The 13,399-nt window shown below is 51.5% G+C and overlaps 1 protein-coding gene across 6 annotated transcripts in view; it reads left to right on the forward strand.

Annotated features, from left to right (window-relative positions):
* Nucleotides 1–13,399, forward strand: part of GPSM1 (G protein signaling modulator 1) — a 64,380-nt gene that overhangs the window by 35,186 nt on the left and 15,795 nt on the right. For all 6 annotated transcript variants that reach the window (XM_015644951.3, XM_015644953.2, XM_015644954.3 and 3 more), the window contains 2 exons: nt 5,476–5,546; nt 7,614–7,793. In XM_015644951.3, coding sequence (XP_015500437.1) covers nt 5,476–5,546; nt 7,614–7,793 — 251 coding nt within the window. The remainder of the gene's footprint in view (nt 1–5,475; nt 5,547–7,613; nt 7,794–13,399) is intronic.

A 13,399-nucleotide genomic window follows, 5' to 3' on the forward strand; every position in this document is an offset into this window, starting at 1 on the left:
GAGCCTCCTCCCAGCCTGCTCCACCCAGTTCAGTTTATCTCCCAGAAGATCCTTCTGTCCCCACAAGTGTTCCTCTCTGAAGCAGACGATTGCCTGGGGGGTTGTGGTTACAGGAGGCTGTGCCTGACATGGCCCAGCCTTCCCACAACCTCCAAGGCTTCCATTTGTCGAGTGTTTCAGGGTTGGGTGCTCAGTGTTTTCTGCAAATACCCCTCCTAAATATTTCATTCTTTGACCCAAATTGCCAGTGTGTTATTTGCAAATCATCCTTGGTTAGAGAAAAGCTGATGCCTATTGCACATCTGGGGGAAAACTGAAATCAAAGATGAGCCCAACACCACAGCAATTACTCAGAGTTGTAAGGCTACAAATAAGATCCCCTTGTACTCCAAGGCTGCAGCTTTCCTACATTGAGTTTACTCCTACGGGGGGAAATAAACAACAAATAAAAGCAAAAGTAGCTCCCTTGTGCCATTTTTACCTGCAATGAGGACTCTTTTTCCAGGTTTTACCTCTTCCATGTGATGTGAGGGCTCTTTGGGCAGTGATCCAGAGGATCTCCTCATTCCCCACCCGAGGAGCCTCTGTGCCAGCTGCTCACCCTGAGTGCAGTCAGCACATCCCCAGGGCTCTGGGTGCTGTGTGGATGTGCATTGCTGTTATTTCTGTTTTCAGCCCTTTGCTCAGCTGTCAGACTGGATTGTGGAGATGCAGAACTCGGGTGACACAAACACAGAGCATCTTGATGCAGAGGGAACTTCTCTTTATTGCCACATATTGTGTGCAGCTTTTTTAAAGGAGCATTTTCCACAGAGGAGAAAACTGCAGGATCCTTGTTCCTGGAGCAGGGTTTTGTTGTGCTTGGGGGCTGTTGGGAGGCTGAGATTTGTTTGTGCTCTGTAGATCCTCAGTTCCTCCCAGCAGAGCAGGGATCATTCCTGCCCTTGTGGCTCCCAATTCTGTATTCTCAGGCAGGGAAGGACCCAGAGCTGTTGGGATTCCCTGGTCCTTTCCTGCAGGAGCAGGATAAGCAGATGGTCCTTCCCATGGATGGGCACACAGCAGCTTGGCACCAGCATTTTATGGCCCAGTCATCGTAAATAACTGATATTATTTGCTTTCTCTATTTAGAGAAAAGTATTGTTCTACCCCAGTAGCAACTGGGAAAACAAATGCCACCATTTATCAGGCGAGTGCTGACAATAATAGAGGTCAAGTGGATTTATAGTGCCAGAACCCATTATGTGTTTGAAGACTAATTAAAGCCTTAAACGAGATGCTTGTCCTACTGGAGGCTGCTTTGGGTTTTTTTTTTCCTTCTTTCTTTTCCTGCTGCTGTGCTTGTTTTCCCCCTCCCCCTTCCCTCTTGAAGAGCTTTGCTGTAATAATGGAGCACGAGGCTGACAGAGCTCCCCTGATTAGATGTCAGCAGCGTATGATTTGAGATGCTCTGGGAGCACTGGACCGTATCTCCACTGTCACTTCGGAGCTGGGAAGGCTTTCCAGACCGGCATTCCACCCCAAACAACTGGCTGGCTGCTCTGATTTAATTATCTTGAGCAATATTTAGACTTGTCTGCCAGAATCAAGGTTTGGGTCTGTACAGACGGGGGAGGCATTGGCCAGGGCTGCAAGAACTCGCCCAAAAGCCAAGTCAGTGTCTTGGTTAATGCAGGTATGGGGGAAATGACCTTTTCATGTGACTGCAGCAAGTCCTGATGCTGGGTTTGTTGTGCTGTTTGGGGTGCCCAGCCCACGTTCTGTGGGGAGCAGAGGGCTGTGCACAGCCCCTGAGTGCTGCAGGCAGCGCTGGCTGATGTTGGCTCCATGACCTTTCCCTGCTGGTTTTCCATGGATTCCTGTCAGGTTGAATTCTGCCTGCTCTGGCACAGCCCCCCAGAGGGATCCAGCGTGTTCCCAGCTGCAGTCCTGGAGCTGGGGCTCATCAAAGCACATGGCAGCTTGATGAGAGCTCCTGCCAGGGCTCCCCGAGTCCCTGCTCCACATCTTCAGCTCCCTCTTGTCAACTGCAGTCTCTTGGAGATGGAGCCTGTTCATGGAAAAACAAAGCTCTGTTTGCCCAGCTTGTCCTGGTGCTCCTTTCCTTGAGATGATCCCATCACCATCCTTGATAAAACTTCCTTGTGTTCTCTGTGGCTGCAGGTTAAAGACAAGAACGTGAAATCCGTTAAATTCGCCTCACCAACCAAATTGCAAAAGCAAAAAGTTGAAAAACAAATTTTTTTTTTTAAAAATCCCCTTGGTTCATGGTGCTGTTGAGATCACAGAGAGGGAGGAGAAAGAGATTTTGAAAAAAAATATTTAAAAAAGGAACAACACCCCTGAGCAGTGAGAAGAGCAACATCCCAGGAGCTCCAGGAAAACAGGGCATGAATGCAGCCAGTCAGGAGAGTGCTCAGCTGATGTTCACAAGAAGGTTTCAACTTGCTCTCTTTGAGACCTCAGTAAACCTCCAAGACAGAGAGAGCATTTAGAAAGGCCCCTGAGGTTTCCATTACTCTGCAGCAGCCTTGGTAAACATGCCAATAAATGCTGGAGAGAGAGAGGGGGGAAAAAACCTTCCAGAGGAACAGACCTGGGTTTTCAGCTGCTGAATCCTTCACATCCCCGGCTGCTGCTGTGGATCAGCTCTGGGGAGAAGGAGGCAGAGCTCAGCTTTGGCTCAGCATTAAGTGGTGCTGCAGATATTTCTGGGGAAAATAAGTTGGGAGAGGCTGGAAGTTACACCTGGAGCCATCTGAGGGAATGGAGACACAAAGTTAGCGGGACTCCTCCTGTCGTGGGACACTCGTGAGTATGGAAAGCTCTGCTCTCCTGGAAGGTGGATGAGGATGTGTGGGATGAGAAGGGGAGAAGCTCCCACTTGTCTGGTGGGAGTTGCTGCAGGTGTGGATCCAGTTTCTTGTGGCCCTGAGTGACAGGGACCCTCCTAATGCTGCTTGTCCTAGTGGTGGTGAGCGGGGACAGCGTTTGGCCCCAGCACTGGCTGGGATTTCTGGAAGAAACAGCTGAGTTGGATAAAGTTTTTTGTGATTCTGAACTTCTTCCTCTCTCAGCTCAAGTGTGTGTAAACCCCACACACTCAGAGATGGCCACCAGCATCAGAACAAGAGAAAAAGATGAGTTGTTGTGCTGGGGTGGACTCAGCTGCCTGTGTCTATTAAATTAACAGCAGGCAGGTTTTCTCTGCTTGGAGATTAATGGCTGCTGGCCAGCGGTTCAGCACTCTGGGAACACACAAAAGCACCTGAGGATGGAGGTGTGTAATTAATGACTCTTTAGACAGCTGGAAATGATGTGTGTTTATCTAACTGGGTACACTTTGCTGCTTTCTTGCTTTCCTGGAAGTGGCTGTTAAGCGGGGCACTCTCACTTCCAGGGGCTGGGCTCACCTCTGAAACCCAGATGTGCCTCTGATGAGGTGTTTGTAGGTGACTTTTACTCCAGACCCACTGTGCTGCTGTGGGTTATTGTGAGGGAAGCCACGAGCAGCTGTAGCAGTGTTTAACTGGGAGCCACTGGGAACAACCCAGCGCTGCCTTCCCCTCGCTGAGTTCCTGCCTGAGCGATGGGGCAGCACCCAAAAGTCCTTCACCCATCTCACAGCCATCTCCTCCATGCTGAGGGTGGTGGGAATGTGGTGGAGCAAAGGGAGTTTTCTTCAGGGATGAGGTTGTTGGATTAGAAGGGGCTGCCCGGGGAGTCACCACCCCTGGAGGTGTTGAGGGAGTGACTGGACGTGGCACTCAGTGCTCTGATCTGGTTGACAGGGTGGGAATTGGTTGGATTTGAGATCTTTGAGGCCTTTTCTGACACAAACGTTCAGAGCTGCTGACAGTGGGCTCCTGGCTTTGTGTGGAAGGAGTGGAGCTTGGTGGAGACGCCGACTGCTCCTCGTGACGTGTGTTCCTGCTCTCCTGTGTGCTCACATCAGTGCCTGTTCTCCACCTCCAGCCCTCATGGCAGTCCCCCTGAACTCAAAGCCTGGTAGTGAATCACCTTAAAACAAAGCTGCTGCTAATGTGCTTTTTGGAGTAGAGAGGAGAAATGTGCAGAAATGTTCTGCTGATTGGAATCTTTACTGCTGCAAGGAGTAAATCCCTTCAGGGTGGTGAGGGGCACAGACACAAACTTCAGCTGTGATGAGTGTTCATGACCCTCGGTGAGGCTCCAGCTGATCTGAGCCTGCATCTTGTGACAGTGAGCTTTCCAAAGCACTGCTGTCCTTGGAGCTGGTGCAGTTTGGATACAGCTCTGGAGCCCTGCTGGGCTGGCTGTGCTGCTGCAGGAATCCCTGGAGCCTTTTTCCATTTCATCCCCATGCTCAGCTTTCAGCCAGCCTCGATTTGTGGTTTTTTGTGAGTTTTGTGCCTTCTCCCTGTTAATTTTGCCCAGTGAGCAGCTCCGTGTCCCCTGAGCTCGGAGGGGCAGTGAGCACTGGTGGGCTGGGCAATGGTGGAGTTTGGGATTTTGCTGCTGCAGGAACCACACAAAGCTCCCTGGTTTCCATTCTCAGGGCTCAGCACGGGGATCATTCCTCCCCCAGGATTTCCCTTTGAGCTTGGAAGGTGTCACAGGAGCTGTGGGAGAGTTTTGGGCTCTGCCCTGCGCGGTGTTGCTGGAGTGGGGTGTCACATGGGGATCAGCTAAACTGAGCCTTCAGGAACAGTCAGGGAAGGGCAGAAGCTTCCCCAGGTCTGGTGGAAGCATCCCAGGGCCATTTGGTACATCCTGGCTGTTTGTCAGCAAGGCAGGAGCAGCTGGAAGCAGGCTGAAGGGGGAGACTGGAGGTAAAGAGCATTTGGAAACCAGGAGTCAGCTGAACTGTGTTTCACCCACTGTGTTGTTGTTGGAATCAAACATCAAAATCTTATGAAATCTCAAATAAATGTCATAAATCCTGCCAAGTTTTGGTGCCTCTTTCAGGTTCAAGGCAAGATTTTGTTCCCCTTAAGGCTGGGCCTATGATAGTTAGAAAATATTTGCTCCTTCACTTAGTTTTCCAGCCTCTGTGACTATAGAGAAGAGCTCAAAGTTGAATCCCAGAAACATTCTTTCAGTTAAAAACATGATGATGAAGCAGAAAATCCACAGATGTATTAAATTGTCTATTTGTTATGATTTTTCTCAATGCTAGTCCCATGACTTTGGTGGTTTAGGGTGAGGTTTGTAACTCCTCAGTTCCAGAGACCTTGTCTGAGATCAGGGTCGTGGTGTGACCTGGCTGCAGCCTGACAGCCAAAGCCTCACACAGCCCTGTGACAGTGCTTTAAAAAGACCCAAAACAATAGGAAAAAACTCCACATTTCAATCTCAAGGCCAGCACAGCTGCATCACCCCATCCCTTTGACTTCTAATTAACCAGAGCAGAGGATTTGCTGTGGTTTGGGTTCTCTCTGTGTGACATTGGTGCTGTTGGTGACACCCCCCTGATGTGAGAGTGTTGTTTTGCAGGAGCCAGGCCAAAGAGACTCCAGAGGAACAGCATGGACAGCTTAGACCTCCTCAAATTCCCTTCTGAAAAGGTAAGGGAAGATGTCTGGCCTCAAAGATTGTCAGTGGGAATCTGTACACAGATTCCAATTGGTTTGTTGTTGCCTGGCTTCATTTGCAGGGAAATATGCAATTAGCAGATATCATTGGAGTCAATGGGATTAACCAAAGAGGGTTTCTAGAGAGCTTGGAGGAGAGGAACAGCTGGTCTGACTAAAAAGGCACTTAACACTCAAAGCTGAAAAGTCACTTCTGGGCTTTTTTTGCAAAAGCAGCCCTTTATTGGCAGGATCATGGTGAGCAGTTCAGCCCCTGAGTGGCTGTCAGTGCCTGTCCCCCAGTGCAGTGACAGAGGGGGCAGAGCTGGAGCACTGCAGGAGGCAGAGGGTTGGTTCTAGGGTTTGTTCCAGGGTTGGTTCCAGGGTTGGTTCCAGGGTTTGTTCCAGGGGCTCCAAGGATTGCTTTGCTCCTGGGAATGTCAGATCCCAGCAGGTCAGCGTTTCCTGTGTGTCCCCAGGGCTGTTCTGCAGCAGCTGGGAGGAACTGAGCCCTTCCAGCCACAGGGATGGTTTCAGTCTCTCAGAAAATCCTGCTGCTGAGGGCTCAGCTGTGCCTGTTCCTAGAGGAGGTGGCCAGACCTGCAGCCATTCTGCCTTTTTGGGATGTTTTTGGCACAAATCATCCACATTCACCCAGTGCTTTCCAGGAACAGCTCTCTTGAGTGTCTCAGGGAGTATTTCCCCTTCAGAGAACTGCCACAGAGAGAAAAAGCTCATTTCCCCTTTACAGGTGGGTGCTGATGGTCAATGGGACCTTGAGAAGCAATTTAGGTACCTAAAAATCCCAGTAAACACTGGGAAGGCCAGGCAAAACCTCCTCCCTGAATGAACTCTCTCTGAAAAATAAATTCCAAATGTCCTGATGTATTTCTATCAATTCTCCCCATGCCCTGTGGCTATTTTGGCTCTTGCCTGCTCTGCCCCATGTGACTCTGGGGTGTCGATGGCAGGGACAGCAGTGCCCAAGGTCAGGGGACATTGGCTGGTGTCCTCATCAGAGCAGCACAGCCCTGAGGGCTTGGCTGGTGTGTGCCTTGCTGTTCATGCTGTTGGTTTCCTGCTCTTTGCTGTGAAAGCTGAACACCACTCGATGGTTCAGGGTTATGGGTTCCAGGGCTTCCACAGGGAGGATGGAGCAAGCAGGAGCTGTGGGGTCAGGTGTGAGCACTCCTGTTCCCCCTGCAGTGTTCTTGGGAGGCTGTGAGTTCACCTGTCCTTCAGAGAGTGCTCTGGGGGCAGTTCCTCTGCTCTGTCCCTCTGTCTGGAGGGGTTACAGCCCTGGAGAGGCTCCAGGGCTTTGTGCTGTGGTGGGAGTGAGAAGGAGTAAGGAGTAAAGCCATGGAGTGAGCTGTGACCTCTCCAGCATCCTCTGGGTGCTGTCTCTGCCAGAAATGCCTTCAAAGCCAGCAGAGCCCTGCAGGGCTCACCTCATCTCCAGGAGCTCCTGTCCAGCCTCTGCCCTGTTGTGTTGGGGCACAGGGAGTGCCCACCTGGGTTCTGAACTGCAGCACACTGCAGGAACACTCCCTGCTCTCTGCAGCGTCTCTCACTCCTTCATTTGATCTCCTCTGGTTTTATCTTGTTTATTCCTTTGTGTACCAGACTCAAATCTCTTTCTCTCATGCTGGGTTTCGCCCTGAAGGTGCTTCTGTGCTGTAATTGAGTCATCTCTCCTGTTGTCATGCACTGAGCAGTGTGAGGGCTCCAACCAAGGCACTCTAGTTTGGATTTATATTTATATAGTTTTGCATTTATATCCATGTGGCTTTTTTAGATGTGGACACTGGCCTGGCTGTGCTGGTGCCATCAACATGGCAATGAATCTGTCCTTCCTTGATGTCACTATTCCTGTTTGGGATCTGTCACCTCCATTTCCCCACACCTGGGGTGACAATTCCGTATTTCTGTGGGAGCACTGGGCACAAACCCCACCCTGGCCGTGCTCCTGTGCCTCTCCTGCTCTGTGGGCAGGAGCCAAGAGAGCTGCAGGGAAAGCTGAGCCAGGCACTTGCTGCAGTGACTGTTTCTTGCTTTCCCAAGGACCAGAACGGGGACAGCCACCACGTGGGAGAGCTGAAGATCTCAGGGAAGGAGTTCTTGTCATTACCTGCGAGAACGAAGAAATACCGGGAGCATCGCTCCAGCTCGGAGAGGAAACCCCAGGGCTCGGGTGCATCTCCTCTGGATGCTGGGGAAGTGCGAGGCCAGGTGCCACAGTCGGTAGGAAGATGATTTTAATCTCCACTGCTCATCTGGGAGTTCCTCATGTTTGTTTTTACCTCATTTCCAGCCGGGTGTGGGGGTGGCTGTGGGGACTTTGGGCCAGAAAACAGAGTCTTTAGCTGTGCTCTGTTTGTGTTTGTTTGTTTGTTGTCTGTTTGGTTTGTTGGGAGCAGCTGTGGGCAAATCCTTTTGCCTTTCTGAGCCTCAGCATCACTGTCCTTTTAGCAGGGCAGTGGTGCCAGTCTCCATCACAGCCTGGTGTGTGAGGATTGGCCTCAGTGGTGACATTTATGACCTTCTCTCGAGGGACAGGAGTCTAGAGCTGAACTTAGCTGGGTTCAGGATTGTCAGGACCTGAATCCCAGAAAAGCACAGCACTTTGGGTGCTTTATGGGGCTTGAATTGATCAGGGTTCATGGAGTGGGATTGGTGCCTTCAAAAACCAGAGCTGTCCCCAGGTCTTTGGCAAGTGACCAAAAGTGCTGGTTGCCTTTGCCACATGTGGGACTGTAGATGTTCTACCTCATGTTCTGATCACACTCTTGGTCAGTGTGCAGAGTGGTCTCTTAGAATGAATCAGAGATGGTTGAAATCATCATCCAGGAGCTTTTCTTTGCAAGCAGCACAGATGGAGCTCATTTCCCCAAGAGCTGGCCCTGGTGTCGGTGATTTCCAGGTCCTGGTCCTGTGTGGGGAGCTCTGATCAGTCTGTGCTTGGCTCCCTGGAGGATGCTGAGGATCCACGTCCTGGGAAGCTCCCCAGATGCCTTTCTGCTGTTTTTAACCTGACAGTTCTGCTGGTTTTGGGCCCTTCCCTTCCGCTAGTGTTGATGTTTGTTGTGACACATGGCAAACACAAATACTGGGGAGCTTTCCTGCAGCTGTGCTGGGTTTGCTGCCAGCCCTGGAAGCAGGGCTCACACCCACAATGATGGCACGTTTCTGGATCGTGGGAGGGGGCTTGGAGGTGTTTGAACTCGGTGATCTCAAGTGAGAAAGCCCCAAATCCTCAGCTTGTTGCCAGGAGAGACGAAGCGTAACAGGAAAGATCAATGATCTCATGGGTGCTTGGAAGTATTTAGGTTTTTGCTTTACACTGAGTCTCTAACACGCTATCACAGTTCTGTGATCATGCAGTGATTCCAGATGGAGTAAATCCAAGCCAGAAAAAATAGGCCTATTTTTTTTTCCCTTGGCATTTAAGAAAAAGCGAAATTAAATATTTTCATGCTGGCTAAGAAAGAGTCGGAGCTGCAGAGCTTGGGTTGAAGCCTGGGTGTGGAGTGGGGATGCTTGAAGGTGTTTCTGGCTCTGAGTCCTTTGTTCCTCATCTGTGGATCATGGGGACAACATGTGCTGCTGTACCTGTGTGATGAGTGTGTGAACACATCCCTATTTTGCCACATCAGACATTCCTGATTTTCAGTTCTCTGGCCACTGGAAGCCAAATTTTTACACCAACTGGGTTTTTTTTTTGGGTTTTTTAGACTTCTCTGAGCTCATTCTTGGTTCTCAGCAGTGCTTGTGGAAATGGTCTGCTGGGAAAAACATTTCCTAGGGCTCACCGGTGCAAACATGATCATTGAGAAGGAAAACAAAGCTCATCTGAGCCAGAGAGGAGACAGCAGCATGGGGGCACACAAGGCAATACAAAGAGAGAAAAAAAACCCACTTCTGCCAGAAATAGCCTTGTATTTTTAACTCAGACATTCAGCCAGAGACCAAACAAAAGCCACGCTCCATCAGGAGCTGGGAAAAGAATTCCTTGGGAGTGTGGCTGTGGATCCATGGGCTGTGTGTGGAAAAAGGCCCCGTGGGGCTTTGCCAACCACTGGGGACCCCTTGGGGCTTGGGGAGAGGCCAGAGGGCTCTGTGGTGGCTCTGGGCTCACCTCAGGGGACCTTTTTTGGTGCTCCCAGCTTTGCCAGGCTGACTCTGCAGCTCGGGCCAGACCTCAGAATGTTTAAAGGCAGCGTGGTCCTGTGGGTTTTGCCATGAGCAGAGGAGCCCCTCTGTGTTCTGCTGTCATGGGGGGGCTGAAAAGCTGCAATTCCATCCATGGGAGCCCTTTTAATCAAAGGTACCAACCCCACCTGAATGGGAGAGAAGTTTTTCCTGGACAGGCTGTTCAGACAACAACTCCCCCAGATTCCTCATTTTGCAAGGAAAAAAAGAAAAAATTCTCTTTAATCCATTGATAAACTTTGAGTCCTTAATTGGAGGTGATTTCTAGAGGTTGATCTGAGGTGATTTTCTGGGGTGCCACAATCCCTGCTGGCCCATGGCAGAGGAGAACCCAGACTGTGAGCAGGGAAAAGAACTCATGGCAGGACTCCCAGGTGGGGAGATGTGACCTGTGGATAAATCCTGCTGGCAGCACAGCCCCTGCCCTGCATCCCAAGGGGCTTCTGCAGCCGGGGGGATGCAGGATGGGGAGTCCTGGGGGTGAGGTGCCTGACTCAGAGCTCCTGGATTCACCACCCATCCCCTGCCTGTTGTTTACCTCCCTCTTCCCCATCGTGTGATGGGGTAATGCTGCTCGCCTGCCTCCCCCGGGGAGGTTACAGAGGCGTGATGATGGCTGTAAAGTTGTTTGAGCTTCGGATGGCAGGAGCCGTGGTGGTTGTTATTAGCATTGGTGATGATGCTGCTAATTACCGAGCTGCTGGGAAACTCCCCATGGGAGGAGGCGGAGGGGAGGGGAGGCAGGGGAAAGTGAAGTGAGCAGGGCATGGAGAGGAGCCTGTCCCTTCTGTCGGGCCCTGAGAGGAGGGCTCAGCCTGCGGGAGAAGCCGTGGGGATGCTGGGATGGATGGGAGAAGCCATGGCCCAGGTGCTGCGGAAGGTAGGAGAGCGTGGCAGGTCCCCCTGTGCCTCAGAGCTCCCTGCCACCGCTCTGCAAGAGGCTGCTGTTGAGTGTGATGCTCCTGCAGGAGGGTCCTGACCCTGCTGGGGCAGGCAGGGGTTTCCTTCCCCTCCCAGGGCCCCCTGAAGTGGGGGGATTTCCCAGCCATGGCTGGTGGTCGCTGGGAGGAGAGGAACCAGCCCTGCCAAGGTCTGGGGATGGGCAAGGACAGGGTCCTGTTCACCTGGGAGCCCAAGTGTGCAGCTCCCAGGAGGATTCTCGGGGCTGGGAGTGCCTGGCTCTTCACAGCAAAGGAGGATTTGGCCTGGGAGAGGCTGATGAGGGTGAGGTGCTTTTGGTCACATTTTTGCTCTGTTGCAGCAGAGCCCTGAGCAAAAGTGGCTGTGTTAAAGCTCTGTCCCTGTGCCTGCAGCTGTGGACAGCAAGATCCAAGTCCCTCCAGATCCCTCCCTGGGACTCGTGCAGTGCACACCTTCTGAGGTTCCTCTCTTTTAAAAGGAACATCAAAGCAGAGGTTTTGTACTACATGAAACTTGCAGACATCAAAGGCTTGCTCATAAATTTAACCCCTCTCTCCACGGTGGTGAAGGTCACAATGCTTCAGTTTGGGTTTGACTTGGTAGCAGATGTGTTTTAGGTGGTTACTGGAAGGATGGAATTCTTCTAACACTTCAAAAATATCAGAGTTTGTGTCCCTCACCCTCCTCTGTGCAAAAAGGAGAGGGCCCATGGAAGAAAGGGGCTGTGTATTCTGGAAAAGACTTCCTGGGGACCTGCCCCAGTTCTGGGCCTGTGTTTAAGGTCAGAGGTCTTTGAGGTTGGTGGGACTGAGCATGAGCCAGAGTTAAAGGCTAAAACACTTCATTGTGTCAAGGTTCAACAGCTGGAGCAAAACCCATGGAGCGAGGTAAGGATCAAACCAGCCCCAGATCTCTGGATCTGTGCTCTGGAAATGGTCCTGATCCTCTGACTCTCCCCTTCCCAGGGAATGATTCCTCACTCTCCAGACCTGTCCTCAGCCAAGCCCATTTATAGTCAAGGCAAAGAGGAGCTGTGTTTGATTGCAGTGACGACTTGCAGGGATGGGTTGCTGATGTATTTAGACACTGAGCAATTTTCAAGCACTCTGCATCGCCAAACATTCCCTGGGACAAATGTTTTTATAAAGCCTTTTTTATGATTACAGTGAGAAGCAGCCATAAAAGAAAGGAATTTTTTGTAGGTCATACATCCCCGCCACAGAGGCAGCTTTCCAGAGTTCTTCTGATGGTTTTTGTGTCTCAGGATTTATTGGGGGTTTGTTGGGTTGCAGGATGCTCATGGTTGACCCTCCGAGGGCCAGTGGCAGGGGTGTGGAGGATCCTGCCTGTCCCTGCTGAGTCAGGGGCTGTCCAGGCAGCTCTTGGCTGCCAGGTGAGCCCATCCATCCCCTGTGACTTCACTGGGAGCTGCAGAATGGGCTGGATGGATGCTGGGCTGCAGGGATGTGTCAGCCCTGGGGGCTTCTGGCCCCACAGCATCATTTCCCTGGTTGCCTTGTCGTGTTTGAGGGGAGATTGATACTTCCCCAGTTCCCTCTGGAGCTGGAGCATGGGTTTTACACCAGGCAGCCTTGCTGCTCTGTGGTGCCTGTGCATCTTCCCTGTGTTTTCACATCAGCTTGGTCCCTGCTTCATCTCCCTGGTGCTGGAATCCCACAACACAGGGGCAGTGTAAATCACACCCTCCTTCATCCCACAGCCTCCACGTTTGCTCAGCTGCAGGGGTGTAATTATGCCATTAGTGCTGGTCAGACTTTCTGCTGTAAACGTGCTCTGAGAGCCAGGGAGTGGAGAGGAAGGGTGAAGCCAGAGCCAGGGAGAGAGGAAAGGCAGCTGCTGCTAAATTTAAGACTGTTCCTATGACACCTGGAGGCTGCTGTGGTGGTGTCAGTCCTCTTGGAAGTGAGCAGGTAAACACAGAGCTGTGGCTTGTTCTTGGAGTGCTTTATCTTCCTCTTCAGCTGGTGGGACCTGGCAGAGTGCTCGGGGCAGGGAGGCTGTGCTGTTTCCTAGCTGGAGGCAGGATGTGCAGGAAAACCTGGAGAGCTCGAGCCTGACAGGTATGGGGAGGCTCTGCAGGGGTTTGGGCTGTTGGGAGAAGCAGTCAGGGATGTCTCCCCAGAGTAATTTTAAATTGTCTGACCTGTCTTTCTCTCTCAGTGTCTTTGTTAAGCTGCAGGGTCCTTTTTAAGTCCTGGCTCAGGTGTGTCTCTTGCATAGATGCTGCACAAGCCAGGAGAGGTGTAAGAGCTGCTCTCCCAGACCTGGAGGTGCAGCAGAGTCAGAGCCAAGGCTCTCAGGAGTTCTGCAGAGCCCTGACAGTAATCCTTCAGTGGGACTTCGGTCATGGGAGGCAGGGAAATAAATGTGGGGATAAAAAAACCTCTGCAAAAAGTGGCTGCATGGGGAAGGTGGGGGGAGGCAGCAGCGTTTTCTGGCTTGTGCTGCCTCTGCTGCATTCGTTGCCTCAGAGGCAAATTATCAGTTTCTTCCTTGAATATTAACAGCTGCCAGGTAATGAATTCCCCCTCTCTGTTTTATAATGGCATTAAAATTGGGATTTGCCTTAGTTTTCTCTGTAATTATCCAATGAGCCTGGGTGAGCGAGAGGGAGGCAGGGCAGAGCTGGCTCTGCTGCAGGCGAGTGTCGTGCCTGGGGGATTGAATTTGGGAATGACCCTTCCTGAGGGGCAGAT

The sequence above is a fragment of the Parus major genome, chromosome 17 (genome assembly GCF_001522545.3).
Source record: "Parus major isolate Abel chromosome 17, Parus_major1.1, whole genome shotgun sequence".
NCBI classification, from domain to species: Eukaryota; Metazoa; Chordata; class Aves; order Passeriformes; family Paridae; genus Parus; species Parus major.